The 17,768-nt window shown below is 39.9% G+C and overlaps 2 protein-coding genes across 3 annotated transcripts in view; one reads left to right on the top strand and one right to left on the bottom strand.

The window, feature by feature from the left end:
* The window catches only part of CDC40 (cell division cycle 40), a 51,933-nt gene extending 42,037 nt beyond the window's left edge, over positions 1–9,896 (top strand). For both annotated transcript variants that reach the window (XM_044426642.1, XM_044426633.1), the window contains exons 10-15: positions 1,066–1,167; positions 2,264–2,379; positions 2,618–2,751; positions 6,617–6,693; positions 7,394–7,538; positions 8,483–9,896. In XM_044426642.1, the coding sequence (XP_044282577.1) occupies positions 1,066–1,167; positions 2,264–2,379; positions 2,618–2,751; positions 6,617–6,693; positions 7,394–7,538; positions 8,483–8,660 (752 nt within the window). In that variant the 3' untranslated portion in view covers positions 8,661–9,896. The remainder of the gene's footprint in view (positions 1–1,065; positions 1,168–2,263; positions 2,380–2,617; positions 2,752–6,616; positions 6,694–7,393; positions 7,539–8,482) is intronic.
* A 3,278-nt stretch (positions 9,897–13,174) lies between these two features.
* METTL24 (methyltransferase like 24) overlaps positions 13,175–17,768 on the bottom strand; it is an 82,434-nt gene continuing 77,840 nt past the window's right edge. The window contains exon 5 of the mRNA XM_044449180.1: positions 13,175–14,068. Coding sequence (XP_044305115.1) covers positions 13,754–14,068 — 315 coding nt within the window. The 3' untranslated portion in view covers positions 13,175–13,753. The remainder of the gene's footprint in view (positions 14,069–17,768) is intronic.

Here is a 17,768-nt window from a genome sequence, read left to right as displayed (position 1 = left end):
GTAAAACCAGACGCACAACTATATATGCTTTCACTGAAACAAAATGGGTGCACAGAGCTGAGGTCAGAAGGAAAGAGCTACGGCTGCATTTTGTAGGCTTGATGGATGTATGGAGTTATTTTACTGCTGGGTACAGGATTTTTCCCTGGCAGCTTAGCTGGCAAAACATTGAGTAGGTGAGCGGCAAGCAAAGCCGGCTTCCTTGGGAAGCACCATTTTGAGGCATGTAAAGGCTCTTTGTAGAGGGAGGGGGAGAGACATGACCTACCTCTAGGTGGATATTTCCCAGCCATTGCCTGCCTTCCCCTTGTTTTCTCTGCTTTAAATGTTTTCCAATATAAACAAAACAGGTATTATGACCCATCTAACAGCACTGTGTCAAATAACTCTCATTTTGACTTGAGCTGCATATTTACTGAAAAAAATCTTTGTTTTTCAAAAAAATGATGTTTTTTTCCTTATAACCAAGAGCAGTTAAAGATGACAAGAGACCTTTAGATTTGTGAACTACTTTACTGTCTTCAACACATTTCCCATGCAGTAATGTTTCAAAAGGAAGTGGAAGCCATTCTTAAATGTAGGCTACATGAATAACATCCAGAAGTTATTGCCGTGGCCTTTCATTCTCTAGTTTCTGAAACATGAAGAACTTGCAAAATGGTTAAACCTCTGCTCAAAATAGAACTTCCATAGCATTCTTCATATTTTCAGAACTTTTCATCCACCAGATTTGATGGACAAGCTGATCTGTTAAGGACAGTCCATGTGAGAATCTATGTATGTATCTGTTGTTTGAAAACCACATGTGCAAAAGGGTGGACTGTGATTTAGCTGATGTTCTTTACTTTGGCAGGGGAAGATGGGATGGCAGTTGATTGAATCCCTGTCCAGACAGTCATCCTGGCTAATGGGCAGGGTAGAATTTTAATCAAATAAATACATAAATAAATATCCTCCTTCCTTTCTAGATAAACTGTGTCAGGGGATGTTTGTAGACCATGGAATACCTAAAATGATAACATTCTGGTTCCATATCCTACTAATCACATAAATGTTATCCTGTAGGGCACAGTAAAGCTGTTCGAGATATATGCTTTAACAATGCTGGAAACCAGTTTCTGAGTGCTGCCTACGACCGCTATCTTAAGCTCTGGGACACTGAAACAGGTAGATATATAGATTTAGATGGACAAATACCTATATACAGACATGTTAGATAGACATTCTATCTTTTTTCATATTTGTATTCTGTAAATGAAAAATGTGACTGTTAACCCTGGTGTGCTAATAAGGCTCCCAAAGTGTTATAGATAATAAAAAATTAATTTTTGGTTACATTGGAAATAGTTCTGAAACATGTTTGGTTCAAGAGTGGAAGCCATCAGTCATATCAGTAATAAAGGCATATTAATTAGAAATGGGAAGGGGCCAAAGCTCCATGGTAAACCACATGCCTTGCATTCAGTAAGGCCTGTGGCAACTCCAGGTACAGCTGGGAAAGCGTTCCATCTAAATCATGGAGAGTCCACTTTCAGTCAGTATGGACCGGTGGGTTCGCAGAGTACAGGACTCCATTGTGGGTAACTAGCCCCAGCGGATTGACATAGCATTCCCACCAAAACGGTTCCTGCAAGGTGGTGTGCTCAGTGGCAGCAAGTCATCCCGGCAGCTTATGGCTTGGTCTAGGAGTTGTTGAACTCACACTGGATCGGCATGTCATGTTTGTTTCTTTCAACATATCTAGCAAACTTGAGGTAAGGAGGGCAGGGGAGACAGAATCACACAGAGTTCATATCCCCCAAAATGTTCAAATTGGCTAGACTAAATGAAAAGAAGAAGCTTTTCACCTGCCAAAAGAAAGTGCTCACAAAAAGTGGGGGAGGGGATGACAATCTCTCCTTTTTGGAGTACACAGAAACTCAGGAAAAGGTGGAAGGGACTGAAAACAGTCAGGGTAGCACTAAAGATAAATTAGGGAATCACACCTGAAAGGGAAGATGCACTTGCCACTCTCTTTCAGGGAAAAAACCCCTTGCCCTTTACTTTTCAATGGACAGCTCAGATTCAGCTTATTCTGCACATATTTACAATTCAGGATATTTTCTCGCCAATTACTGTTTTAGATTGAGGCTGATTTATTTATCAAAATATTATCCTATAGTATGATTCCACAGAAGCTTTAGGAATTTACTGCAATGTGTAGATAAAGTGGAAAACAAGTTTATGATAGGGCAAAAACCTGAATTTCTATTTTTCTCTCTAGGACAGTGTATTTCAAGATTTACCAACAGAAAAGTTCCTTATTGTGTAAAATTCAATCCAGATGAAGATAAGCAGAATCTTTTTGTAGCAGGAATGTCAGATAAGAAAATTGTACAGGTACACTAAACTTTCATCTTTCTCCCAAAAACTAGTATAGAAACAACTGAATTTCTCATTGAACTAGATATAGTTGCAATAGTAATGCTATTTTCATTAGCCTTGTTTTTATAGTGTTTTAAAGTGCATACTAGTATACTTGTTTTGCTGTTCCAGAAAATTTGCAAAATACTGTGCATTGAGTTTTGAGTTTTTTAAAAATTTTAAAGAAAGTATTCAAACTTGCCTTATCCTGCAGTGGGATATTCGAAGTGGAGAAATTGTGCAGGAATATGATAGACATTTGGGAGCTGTCAACACCATTGTATTTGTAGATGAAAACAGAAGATTTGTGAGTACATCTGATGACAAGAGTTTAAGAGTCTGGGAATGGTAAGTGAAAGCTTGAAGGTGCGAGACAGCAATTGGGCAGGAAGGACAAGGCAGGACTAGTGAACTGCACTGCTCGTTTTATATTTTCTTCTTCGATAAATTCATGATGCCAGTTAGATGTTTACTTTATTAGACTCCTCTCCTATGAGAGCTGGTACAGATGTAACAAGTAAGGTTTGGGAGCAGGCCTTAGGATTAGCCGATCTCATTCTGGTTCTTTTAAACGTTGTTGTTGTTGTTATTACAAACATTTGTATCCTGTCCTTCCTACAAGCGCTCAGGACAGCTTACGCAGCATAGTTGGTGATGGTAAGGTAGAATGCCCACCCTGGATTAAAAAACGGGATTGCTGTTGTTGATACATATCCCACCTTTTCCTCTTGTGAGAAGCCCAAGTCAGCTTATATGGCTCTGTTTTACCATCACATTTACAACCCTGTGAGGTAGGTTGGGCTGAGAGGGAGGAACTGGCCCAAAGCCACCCAGTGAGTTTCATGGAAGAGTGGGTTTGGGGGACTAGAACCCAGATTTCCAGTCGAACACTCCTAACCACCACAACACACTGGCTCCTAATTGTGGATGTATGGAATCCATGGCATGCTTCTTCAACCTTGGTTGGCTGGTGTGTTTGGAGGGGTCACAAGATGAACCCTGGCAGAATCACAACTTATCCGTAATAAAAGGGAACATTTCAAAGCAAAAAACAATGGAGAAATACGGCAAAGTGGTGGGAAAGTGGATTTTCCAGTATCGTACTGGTTCTACTTCCAGATGGTGGCTCATTCAATAAATGCCAAGGGGCCTTCACTACCAGCTGAGAGACTAGGATAATCAGGACAAAGACAACTGTTGGCTTGCCAGATCTCTGGTAAAAAGTTCAGAACCATTGCATTACAAGTGGCCTGGGTATTAGTTTGCTATTGACTTTGAGGAAAGAGCACCACCTACTGGCTCATCAGTACCATTTGCTGACACTTAATGGCCATTCTTTGTTTTACATGCAAGCTGTAACATGAAGAATGGGGTAGATGTAGGCGGGTATATTTAAGTAGGCATTTTGACCAATGATTTTAAATGTGAAATGCTTTGAAGTTCAGAATAGCAGAATGTTTGATACAGGGATAAGAGATCAATTAAATACTTGGCCTAAAATGAATACCGCAAATGTAGATTTGCTTTGGGGGCCTTGTTTTTTCAAAATAAAGTCATTTACTTTTTCTGAATTGGGTAGGATTCTATTAATGATGTGCTGGAGTTGAAGTAAGGAAATGAAAACCATGCACTGAATGACCCTACCATGATAAGCAAATGAGTGCACAACATTGTATGTTGTCTTGTTTAGCTTCTTAAAAGTCGTAGTGAATTTTTAAAAGCATTCCCACCTTGCAGCAAGCCAAAAGTGATGGAAGTAGAATCTGATTGCCTTGAATTTGTATATTCACATAGTTACATGAACACAATTAAGCAGCAATTAACTTTCATGAGAAGACTTATGCTCCATCTGATGCATTGTTAATTTGATGTATGTAAATATTATGGAGGTTAATATAACAGTTTAATGAATGTTTTCTGTACTGTTAAGTCTTTACTGACATCCACTGGAGCTGGTGAGATTTGTGCCAGTAGTTGCAATTCAAGAGTTTCCAGAGAGCATCTAGTTAACCAAAATTAAACTATTAGGTGCCTAGGCCAGACTCACGGAGTGAAACAATTCTAGTAGGAAATACAAATATGCACATCACCCAGATGATCTTCTCGTCAGCTTCTTCTCAGAGCTTCACCCAGTTCCCCAGCAAAGAAAAACTCTAATCTTTGATCAGCTGCTGGTGAAGAAGAGCTATTCCCCTCCAGGAAGAGGGAGCAAGACCTGGGTAGGAAACAGATGAGTAGTTCAATTCCAGTTAATTCCAAGACTTGTCCATCAGAGGTTTGACCTGGTTACTTGAGAGAATAAGCACTGCTCATTGTAAGAGGCTTGGTGTTTGCAATGGTATCTGAAAAGTGATTTAGTCCTGCATATTCTGGAAAAGGAAAAATTTCTCCACTGTAGAGCAGTCACTAGATGTGGCCCTCTGTTATGCACCCCTGGTTTGTATTGAAGTGGTAGCTGTCCAGCCATTTTAGACAAACTATAATGACAGCATTAAACAAATACTCTTTAAGAAGATGGTTTAGGGTCAGTTTGGATGCTCCTCCCCACTATGGATACAAAATAATACCTGTACCAGGCTGTTTTAAGTGCAGGATTTCCCTTACCTTTTGATATCCAACCATTGCCCAGGATAAGGGAATTTTTATGAAATTCTCTTGATTCAGCAGCAACACACAGTAAAGAATGGAGGAAAAGAAGCCAATATGAGATGATGTTGTTTCTACACAGCCCAGCAGCCAAAGCTGTCTGGGTGGTTTACAATAACAGACAAAATATAATATAAAACATGGACAGAAATAAACATCAACATCCTGTTTGATATTTGAAGCCAGTATCTCCTGCTGCACTACTTAGACTGAATCCCTTTTTATTCATTACTTCCCTGGAAGAAATCTCAACTCAGTACAGCTTTGGGGGTGTGTACTCACTCAGCCTTATCCATTACCATGGGAAAAAACTCATGACTGAACAGACTATGTTAACTTGAATGAAGTGTCTCACTGACCACTAGATCTCTTCCTGGCAAGAAATAATTTTTTAATGAAACATTCAGGGATGCAGAATGTTCAGATAACCAGGACGTGCCACTCCTTTTTCTCCTCAGAGAGAGAGGCAGAGTTGGGTGCTGAAGATACAATAATGACTGAGATTTTGGAAAGGAAAAGGGATTGAATGGATTCCAACTGGTGCCTGGAATATCAAGAAACAAGACAATTTTGAATGCTGCATTTTTCTTTCTGAAAATACCAGTGTGTACTGCTGTGCAAACTATCAATTACACAATACTATAATCATTCTCAGTACCCTTAAGAGCTTAGAAATTGAAATTAATGCTTGGGATGGGATAAGCAAAGGATGTTTTAATAGAGATCAAGGGTAGAGTTACTCATGCCCCAACAGTCTTACTAAATCTTCTGCATTTGTTCATGTGTCCACCTATGCTTGATAGTGAGATGCCCTGATGCAATGTGTGGTCATTGGTAGCGTTGTTGCATGGAGTTGAATACCCTTAAGGGTATTGAGAGTGCACAAGCAACAGTCCCAGGAAATAATAAGAGCTCACATGATGGATTGGAGCAAGACCTGCAAATAGTGTTGCATGCTTGATTTTGAAATGTCTGCTGAGTGCAGAAAATGGAAGACAGTGGAGGCATGAGTGAAATTTAACAGCTTTATCCCTATAAAATGTTAGAATTCAAACAGACTAATGCCCTTCCTTTTCCCTCCCTCCCTCCCTCCCTTCGTGTTTTCAACAGTTATCCTCAATGCTTCAGGGATCAGCTGCCCTCAAGATTTCCTAGGTCATAGAAGACATTAGACTTAGGTCCTAGTCAGGCTGTTTTTGTGCAGGAGAGGATAATATTTATTTTTCCTTTAATTTACAAACTGCCACACTTCTCCAGACCTGGGGAAATCATTACATTGTTTTTGATGACCCGATGTTGCTTCCTAACTGAAAGGCACTAGATCACCAAAGTTCTGTACTGAAGAGAATGATGATCAGTTCATTACAATACTGGTGGAATAAAAAGAAATGCTTGTTAATTATGGTATATATACTTACTACAGGATTTAGTGTTCAAGTAAATGTTAAATACATTAGGATTCCAGAATGCTAGGTTCAATATATGGGCACTGCACTTTCCCATCTTCCCTGTTTTGAAAAAATACAGGTTATCATGCTCCTCATCCATATGTTTTTCTATTTTGTAGGGACATTCCTGTAGATTTCAAGTACATAGCAGAGCCAAGTATGCATTCAATGCCAGCAGTGACCTTGTCTCCAAATGGTAAGCTAACATTTTTATCTGCCTAGGATAGAAAGAAAGCTTTGATACTTAAGATATGAGTGTTCCACAGAATAGCCAGACTGTCTGACTTAATGCATTGCCACATCAATGTACTTTATTACTATCCTGTCAAGCACTAAATAACGTATATAGAACTACTCTTCTTCATTGCTCAGATTGTGTTCTCATACAATACACAACCTGGACTTTCTTAAATTTATAAACCACCATCAGCTTTTGTTTTTCCCAGTCTCTTTTACTACAACATTTCCTCGTATTTTGAAGTGTGTAAATGTTATACTGTCTAACAATATATAACTGTCAAAAGCAGCAAAGTGTATTTGGAGGTAAAGTGAATAGAACGGGCTGGGACTCTTAGCATGCCCAGTAAGTAGGCTCTCTGATGCACTTTCCCCATTGTCTTTGCTAGCCAGTCCTGTCTATCACGTGTGATCGCTTCCCTCGTTCTTTTCCCGGAATACCAGTAATCCTGCTCATTATCAACCTTCCTTTCCTCCAAAGTAGCTTTTCCCTCTCAATTGTCAGATATTTTTACTATGTGCAAGCAATTTCTAAAATATTTTAAGTTGTTGAATATGATCTAAAAGTCACTGATGGTCTTCAAGAATAATGAGCATCATTTAATCTCAGGAATTTATTTTATGGAAACGGATATTTACATTTTTTTTTACCTGAACAGGAAAATGGTTGGCTTGTCAATCAATGGACAATCAGATTCTGATTTTTGGAGCGCAAAACAGATTCCGACTAAATAAAAAGAAAATCTTCAAGGGTCATATGGTGGCAGGTTATGCTTGTCAAGTAGATTTTTCACCTGATATGAGGTATGCATTAATAGTTTATCAGCTCTTTTGTGGGTGTTTATTCCCATTTTGATTTTAAAGCCATTGGCTGATCTCTAGCCGATTTAGAAAAATTCAAGCCTTCTTTGAAAGCTCTTCATATGGGCAACTGCCTGTAACTCTCCTGCAAGGCAGTACAGCAATTGTTTGGTGTGGATAATGTTCATACATGCCTGCACAAATACAAAAGGGGGATACATCCCTTGTAGCAAGTGTCTGCCTTCATTGGCTACATAGGCAGTTCCCAATCCCAGACTGGAACCATGCGTGCAGTGCTGAGCAGGTGCTTTGTGGAGCAGATGATCTCTCTGGAGGTGTTCGGCCCTCCTCCTCGCACTGAGCATCCTAACCCTGCTGCCACCGTTGACCACAGCCAGTTGCGCACTAATGCCTGCAGCAGCGTGTAGGCAGCCCACTCCTGAAAAGCTAATTGTGATTAACGTAATGCATCACCGGATAAAAGAAGTCGCCCTGGCCAGATAAATAAGCAAATATTGTTAACAATTAAAATGACGCTTAAATAAAAAGGTCTTCGCCTGGTGCCTAAAAACAAATAACGACGGCGCCAGGCGAAGACCTTTTATTTAAGCGTCATTTTAATTGTTAACAATATTTGCTTATTTATCTGGCCAGGGCGACTTCTTTTATATTGTTATTTATTTTATATTGCTAATTTTATATTGTTATTTTTGTATTTTATTGTATTTTATTTTGTGTTGTGAGCCGCCTCGAGGCTTCGGCAAGGGGCGGCATAGAAATGTTTAAATAAATAAATAAATAAATAAATAAGCACAGTAAGACTGTGTAGTAATATAAAATGTTAGCCCTATTTCTGGAACTGCTGCAGTTCATTTTCATTTCTGTATTGAAATTGTTTCGCGTTTGGCATAGTAGCACTAACTTTTGCAACATTGTTTTTTAAATAGCTATGTGATATCTGGTGATGCTGATGGAAAGCTGAATATCTGGGACTGGAAGACAACAAAGCTTTATAGTAGAGTAAAAGCACACGACAAAGTATGTATAGGTGCAGTTTGGCACCCACACGAAACATCCAAGGTGATCACTTGTGGATGGGATGGTCTCATTAAACTATGGGACTAACGATTCTAAATCCGAAATTGGTTGGTGAATAAAGGAGATTTCAGAACAGAATGCAGTGGAAATGGTTTGAAATTAGAATATTAGCATGGTTATTTTCAGTATTTTTAGTGTGCACACGCCATATTGGAAGTTCAAAAGACTTGGTCTGAAAGATTTTCAACTGCAAGTTATGAGGAGCTGAAAATGACTCTTGAGTTGACTGAAAGTTCGAGCTTGTTCATAAGCCTATTTCAAAAAAGCTAAATGGATACATTTGTATAGTTTTGTGATTATGAAAAAGAACCAGAAATATCACAAGCTCTGCTCTGCAAGTGTGCAACTGGGAAGAAAAAAGGTGTTTTCATTCTGATATAACATGATGATGCACCTGTTATTAAAAAAACTATTTGGGAATATTCTCCAAATAAATAGGATATTTCTGGGATTATGTATGTATATATAGAATAGGCATTGCTACTCAAACTTGTATTTTATTTAATAAAATTGTTAGTTATATTGCAGTACATACATACACAAAGATTTCACGTGCACAACTGCAGTTTGCAGCTCCAGTTTCGATTTTCTGTGCGGGAAAAACCCCTCGTCACCCTACCCCAAATTCATGAGCCATGTTTCAAGATAGGGTGAAGGTCCTGACAAAAACATCTGTAGAGAATGTCCATCTGTTGCTGTACCTGAGGAGTCCCTCAGTCTTCCCATCTTGGAAGAGGAGGAAGAAAATGTCCCAGGGCAGTTTCCTCCCCAACCATCCTTCTTGTGGAGCAGATGGGTAGAGTTAACCCATAAATCGTGGATGTGGGGTACCTGTTCATTTTTATTTGTCTTTATATCATGTCTGCTTTTTCTGATCTATCAGGCTACCATCCTTATTCTAGATGTGCTGTTATAAAACAATCCAAAGAATATAATTTTTATTTATTATTGGTGTCAAACGTAATAAATATTTAACAAGTAATTAATAAATACTGTTTCAGCAGATACCCCATTCACCCAGTTGGGTTTGGACAGGGGCAGCAATAAAGTCTGTCTACTGCTTTCATTAATATAGATCAAAGAAGGTATAACTGGAAGCAAACTGCAGATTCATTATCACTTCATCACCCAACTCTTGTAAATGGGCACTTTAATATCTATGTTTATTTTACGAGATTGTGTTTTTGTGCTAAACTTCTGTACATATGTTTCAATCCTTTTTTACAGATCTTATTTTTAATAAATGTTTTTATGTAAAGACAAGTTTTCAAATTCTCTAGTATTGTCCAAAGTCTACTTTTTGAAATATTTATTTGGCGCAGAAGTTTTAACTACCTAGTTCTCCACAGTGCCAAAGTGTGAATTTATTATATTAAAATATAATGGAAGAACTCTTTGTAATGGATATACCTGGAGTGTTTATAGCAGCCTAGGGTTGTTTTATACATTATACTTAATATTTACAAATATATTATTTTCAGTTAATAGCTATATGACTGTTCTTCCATTCTGGATACCTATGTCAAGAACTTACTACTTCAGTTATGTACTTCCACAAAAAAGATACTCGTGTATCCAGTCACCTATTACTAGTATCTTTCTCCTAAGGGCAACAATAGACATGATTTCTTGTTGTTCTATCACATCCAGAAACACCCATGGAATGTAACATTCATCCTACGACTCCCCAAGTGGTTACTGGGGAGATGTGTCCAGGTATCTCTGTACTTTTTAGGGAGGCATTTAAAGTAAGAGAATAATTTAGAAGCCAATCCCCTGTAGTGCTGTGCACATGGTAAACTGCACAGATCCTGCAGGTACAGATATGGTGCCCAAGTGTATTGTCTGCTGCCACATAATATTTATGTGGAAGCCATGAGTCATACCTGTTCTTGAATGTGGTCATGTGCCAAATGGATCCATTTTCCATATTATGGGAAAACTGTGAAGCAGTTATAGTTTGCTTTAAAGTTGCTTTAAATCTTGGTCTAAAACATGTTAAACCAATCTCATATTCCAGCACCTTTATCCTAACTGGACTTTTCCAACCCCTACCCCCACATAGTGCTTATGAGCAGTATATCTGAAAAGGAAGAAATAAGAGGAAAACATTCATCCCAATTCAGTTCATTTATATTAAAAAATATATTTACATGTTAGTGGTTGTTGATGTTTTGCCTAAAGGCTGAGAACAGTTTATATAGACAAACAGTGTCAGTTCCTTCAAAACTATAAACATTATGCTTAGATGATCAGAAGTAGCAGTTTGTAAAAATACACACAAATCCATCTCCTCTACATTTGGATGACAACACTCATGGGCTTAAACTATTGTGCCTACCTCTTTTTGTGAAATACCACAAAATATCAGTGCGAGACAATGCGCAATGTAATGGGATGAGAATACAGAAAAAGTTGTACTAGATCAAGGGTGGGTAACCTGCAACCTTCCACATACTGCCAAACAGTCACTCTCATCAGCTCAGCCGATTATCTGAGTTGCAGGCCAGCCACATTTACCTGCAGTTGCTCACACCTGACTAAACAGTATGGACAAAGAGGTAGAAAATAGCATCAGGGCTGACACTTTCAGCAGCAGCCTTAAGCTAACACTCACTTCCACCCTGAGCCTAATCAGCTTTGTCATCTTCTTTTGTTAGGGTCTCTGTTCAGTTCCAATGAATCAGTGGAGTGCCCAGAATTCCATTAGTATAAGTCCGTACCTATATTTTCCATAATAATCTACAGTAGACAAGATGGTTAGATTCACTTTGCATTATGACAGTCTGATCATGCTTCTTGAATATTTAAAATGCATTTTGCAGGATTTCAACCTAGAACTGACAATAAACTTATTGGCTACAACTAAAATGGAATTGGCCTTAAAATAAAACATAATTTAAGGCAAAACAGTGCATGCTTGGATTTTGGCTCAGAACTAAGAAGATTAAATTGACAAAAAGTTAAGCTGAAAAATATTCAGCACCCGATATTTAATAATGTTAATGTTAAGTAGTCCATGTTCAACTCTGGAAGTACTCTAGGCTATTTTGAATCCTGATTTTTAAAAATATTGCTTAACATTTCTCTGTAACAACAATTAAAGGTCTACATTTATTTCCTTATCCCCTCAGCAGCTGTAAGAGCTGCATTGCAGTAGCCTTACCTTCTGGAATAGCAAATTTGCAGAAGACAGGCACTGGGAGAAAAACAACCTACTTTACTATTGGGAGACAAATAGCATAGGCAAGAAACAGTGATTTCAGAATTTGCTGTATTTGCTAAATGGGGCTTTAAAGGTAGGGTAAAGCAATGCACACATATCCACATCAGCCATTTCACACAAACATGGGGTTATACTATACAACAGCAAGCAGAAACAACATGAGCAGGAAAATGTACGAGGGGCATTCAATGTATTCTTGGTATCAGCATGAAGAAAAAGGAATTATAAATTGAAATAATTTTTATTTTTCAATGTAATCCCCCATAACTTCAATGCACTTATCACATCTAGAAATTAATTCGGGAATAGGTAGTAGTCACTAGGGACCAGGTCCGGGCTACAGGGTGGGTGGTTTATGTCTTCAAAACCACAGTCTCATGCAGCAGCCTTTGAAATATGCGCCGTGTGAACAGGCGTGTTGTTGTGAAGAAGCAACACACCTGCGGTCAGTTTTCCCCACCTTTTTTCTTTAATTGCTTCTCTTAAATTATGCAAAGTGGTTGCGTAAGATGCTGCATTTTTGGTTTCACCTTTTTTCATGTACTCAATCAATAAAATCCCCTTTGAGTCCCAAAACACTGTGGCCATGATTTTTCCAGCCGATGGGGTGACTTTGAATTTCTTCAGAGGGTCAGCACCTTTTTTATGCCATTGCATGGACTCCTGCTTACTTTCAGGGTCATACTGATGAACCCAAGTTTCATCTCCAGTAACAATCCGGTCGAAAATACTTAACGGATCTTCACCAGAGAGCTCTAAAAGCTCCCTACAGCACTTGACTTGCACTTGTTTCTGAGGCGCCATGAGCATTTGCAGCACCCATCTTGCACAGACCTTTGAAAGGTTAAGATGGTCATGAAAAATAGTAAATATGATACCAACAGATAGGTTTGTCATCTCTGCTAACATTTTGATTTTTATTCGGGCATCTTCCAATACAAGTTTCTCAATTTTTTTCACATTTTCTTTCGTAGTGGCAGTAACCGACCCGCCTGAGCAAGGGTCATCTTCAATGCTTTCTCTGCCCCTTTTAAATTGACTTGACCACTTTTGAACAGTAGATAATGAAGGTGCAGAGTCCTGGTAAACAGCCACTATCTCTTAGTGAATGATTTTTTTTACTTTTTCCTTTTTTTGTAAGGAGCTTAATCACAGTGCGGTGCTCGATTTTCCTCAACATTGTTGCGTCAGTCATCATGGTCGTCTTTCATTGAGGATTACTAGGGAACTAATGATCACACTTATTTGAAATTTTGCATGTATACCCTCAGTGTCATTAGCTAATGAAATAATTAAATTACCCACATCAATAGCAAATCAACCCGTTACCGAGAATACATTGAACGCCGAGCCAAGGAAGAAGCATGTTGAGAAAGAGCTGTGAACTCCAGTAAAGCAAGAAAACTGTATAAATGTAAAGAAATAACCATACTGGGGCCAACAAGCAAAAAACAGAAATCAAGAAATGAAAGAGGTTGGGAGCCATTTAAAATGAGGATGGTATCTTGTACACAACAAAATCCAGAAATGTTTAGTCCCAGCATGAATGTACAAGAAAGTTTAATATTGTAAGCTAGTTTGTGTTACGTGTTTTTTGTAAGTTCATGAAGAAACAACTTACATTCATACATTTTTCCTCACAATCATGAGACAAATTTGAATAGGCATGGTCCACAGCTATGTGCATAAATGATGCAAGCAGCATATTTTAATTCAGACTTCTCCTTCTAGGAGATGAAAGTTGTACCTTTCCACATTGCAGAACAATGCCAGGAGACAGTAGGAGTGCTAGGCAGCTTCTGCCTGTTGACTAACTTCTGCCTCCAAAGTCGCCTTCAATGATACGGCTGAAGGGGGTGATTCACAGTTCATTGTGTAGGCTCCCAGATGCCCTCTATCTCCATCGTGTATTCACCCAGCTCAGAATGTAACAGCTGCTTGCATTGAAGGCCTCCCTTTTCAGAAACATCTGTGGTTTCGATAAGTCTTTGTATGTGTGAAAAAGCCTGAAGTCCTTCAGTTCTAATTCTTTGAGAAGACTGTACCAGTACCGAACCACAGTGCTGTCATTGCCACTTACCTCAAACCCAGGCCAATGGACGTGGATTTCAAACACCAGTTGCCCTATTTGTTCCACAACATCCTCCAAGATGAGGTTTTCCAAAATTTTCCACTCTGCACTTTCCATATCTGCTTTGAGGATATCTATCTGCATGAGAGGAACATGTGGAAGTCAAGCTGACAACAATGTAAATTAACTCCCATGTGTAAGAACTGTATACTTAAAACACATTTGAAGAATAGATCCATCCCACTTATAGTACTGGTGAGCCAGGTAACCCCCATTTTGTAACTATGCATTTGGTGTCTTTTTCCTAGGTGCAGACCTTGACATTTGTCCCTATTAAATTTCATTCTGTTGTTCTCAGTCCAGCACTTCAACCTATCAAGATCGCTTGATTTTGTTTTGGTATTCCAGCATATCAACTATCCCAGACAGTTTTGTGCCATCTGCAAACATAAACATTCCCTGCACTTCCTCACCCTACTCATGAATAAAAAAGCTGAAAAGCACTGGGCCCAGGACCGAGCCCTGTGGTATCACACTCATCTCTCCCCAGCTTGAGAAGGTGCCACTGATAAGCTGAGTGCATGTCACACTGCTATCCTCCTCTACTCATCAGCAGAACAACCCGGTGATGCCAGCCATTGTATTCTCATTTTAAGCAGGGAAAACAAAGGGAAGGCAATCGCCACAGGCTGTTCTGTAAGCCAATATACCACAAATTATCTATTCTACTACAGCCAGTGTACTATGAAGGTTCCCTTTCAAACAATGCCCAAATGATTGGCGCACAAGCCTATGCCTTGTGTCCTCAATACATGCAACCTTCCCAGCTCGGAGTGTATGTGTTTTCAGGGTGCAGGGCTTATGTGCATCCTATAAGCTGTGCACAATAAGGCACAGTGTTGTGACTTCTGCTACAGCCATGCTTGTGCCAGGTATGTTTCTCGAGATAGCCATTTCTGACCATCTAGATAAAATGCCACGGAGGAGAAGGGAAGGAATAGGCATAAGTCTTCAACCCCAGCCTTCCCACTGCCCCCAAGAGCCCCTCCTGGGGGGGGGGAGCCAGTTCTTTCCATGGCAGCTACATGGGGGCAGGACGGGCTGCAGGATATAGCAGCTAGGACTCAAATAAGGAGAGAGAAGGAAGGTCTCCAAAGCATCACCAGAGAGAAAGGAAGCAAAAGGATAGAGAGGAAGGCCCCCAAAGAGAAAGAGGGAGACCTTCCTGACCCACTTTCATGGGAGTCCTGTACCCCTACAGCCCCATGAATGTGGAGGACTGACTATATGTGAGCTGACTTGCATACAAGTTCAACTTAAAGACAAATTTTTATTTTCTCAGGAACAGAACTTATTCATAACCCAGGGTCTGCCTGTACCCAGAATGGGGCACAATGGTAGCAATCTCTGGTGTTGTACCTTGCACCAGGTATTTTATCTAGATGCTCCTAGAAAAAGTGGCAGGGAGGGTAGAGGAAAGAGGCCAGGACACTGATCTGGATCAGTATCCATTTTCAGCCCCCTCTCCTTCCCCCAGTATTCCATTTTTCACCCTCTGAGTCCCAGATGCAGCCTGGTGGGGAAGAGACAGTCCACACAGTTCTATCTGCACTGTGAGATGGGCAGGACCAATCCTATGAACTCCCAGATGATGTCCAAAGCCCCCTAAAATAATGTAAATCAATAAGCAGGGATTTATTTTAAGATTCACCACCACCATACAATGCGCATTTGATCTGTGGAACTTGCTGCTTCTAAATTCAGTAATAACAAACTACAACTCAGGTCCAGAACAACATTTGCAAGTTGTCCACAGTGAACATAATGAGTGTAGCTGCCCTAAGAATAGGCTGGAGAAAAAGAAGGACAATAAACTGGCCAAGATCTTGTCAGAAGAGTTTTCTCAGCTGCTTTGCTGCTCTCGCTGTGACTTGGCTGAGCAAAGCACTGTCTGTCATGAGCACTAAATTAGTTGCAAAATTTAAATACATCAGTTGTTGCCTGACAGTTCCATAGGTTTAAACAACCTAGATAGTTTTAAGAAAGAAGGACCACTATTTTTTTTCATTCTGAAACTTTGTTTTGCCATAGTCCCAACTAGCAAAAGAAAAGATCAGTATCTTGAACCAAAATCTAAGGCTTCATAAAGAGGAATCTGAAAAGCAAATTTCATACAGCATCTAACTGCAAAGAAAATGATCTCAAATATGTGGCTGGGGTTTCTCCTCTAGCTACTATTTCCTCCACCCAGACTACATTTCCTTTATCCTCAATTCATTTCATACCTATTACAATAAACAAGCCAGTAATGACTAAGGATCTGATAAAAACCAAGGCGGAGTAATTTTTATTCTTGCTTGTTTCAATAGGAGATACCCAAATGTGCATCTGGCCACCCCAAAGTGAAATTGAGTGCCTTTAACTTCAGTTGGAACATGACCTTCAAGAAACAGTCGGCAGAAGAAGTGACAAACAAGTAATGACAAAGGGATGCCACCCAGAAAGAAGGCCACACATCCTCCAGCCTAATGAGCTGCCATTAACTATACCAGCATGGCACATTTCACTTTATCTTTATCCTGAGATCAGGCAAGGATACTTGAAAGGATTAATATGATGAGAGGCTACCTTTTAAAAGAGCACTAGAGCATTCCTCTGGGACTGGCTGTCAGACAGCTGAAAAGCATTCAGTCCCTGCTAAAGAAGAAGTACAAACACATTTACAAGGGAGTATACGACACAGGATGTTTATCACTGCAGGACAGCTGCAGCAAATTCTCTCATCACAAACAAGCAGCCACAGGAAAATCTCTCACTCTCTCTATTTTTTTTTTCCTTCTCCCATTTTCGGAAAGAGTTTTTATAGAAGTTTTCTTATTGTGTGTAAAGGGAATTTTCTCATAGTTATTTTTGCATTACATTTATATCCTGCCTTTCTTCCTCTTACAAAGAACTCAAGGTGGCTTACAAGGTTTTCTTCCTCTCCATTTTATCCTCACAACATCAACCTTGTGAGGCTGGTTAGAGACTGAGAGTACATGACTGGCTTAAACTCACCCAGTGAGTTCCATGGCTGAGTTTGCTAGAATCCAGATCCATCACTGCACCTACGTCACATCGGCTCTCAAACTGGATGGCTTGTGAGTATTTATGCCAGGCAGGCAGGCAGGCAGGCAGGCAGGCAGGCAGGCAGGCAGGCAGGCAGGCAGGCAGGCAGGCAGGCAGGCAGGCAGGCAGGCAGGCATTCATTCATTCATTCATTCATTCATTCATTCATTCATTCATTTAAACTATTTCTATGCCGCCCCATTCGCAAAAAGCCTCGGGGCAGCTTACAACATAAACAAACAATTATATAATTAGCCTTAATTAATCCGGAAACATCTTGGCACATACATAAAAACCCAATATATACAATCAATAAATTAACAATTAAAATAACTTTTAAAGAAAAAGGTCTTGGCCTGGCACCAAAAAACAAATAACGACAGCACCAGGCGGACCTCTCTGGGGAGCACATTCCATAGATTGGGTGCCACCGCAGAGAAGGCCCTCCTCCGGGTACTCACCCTCCTAATATCTTTCACAGAGGGTTCCTGGAGAAGGGCCTTTGCTGCCAATCTCAAGGGGCGGGAGGGCATATATGGACGCAAGCACTCCTTTAGATAACCAGGTCCCAAGCCGTTGAGGGCTTTATAGGTGATAACCAACACCTTGAATTGGGCCCGGACTTCAATGGGAAGCCAGTGAAGCTGATGGAGGACTGGGGTTATATGAGAACAACGCCCAGTCCCCATCAGCAACCTGGCAGCTCTGTTTTGCACCAATTGAAGTATCC

Source organism: Varanus komodoensis, unplaced genomic scaffold, assembly GCF_004798865.1.
Source record: "Varanus komodoensis strain SLA01 unplaced genomic scaffold, ASM479886v1 scaffold1, whole genome shotgun sequence".
NCBI classification, from domain to species: domain Eukaryota; kingdom Metazoa; phylum Chordata; class Lepidosauria; order Squamata; family Varanidae; genus Varanus; species Varanus komodoensis.
The sequence above is the reverse complement of the archived record's forward strand: the minus strand, read 5'-3'. Positions and strand labels throughout refer to the sequence as shown.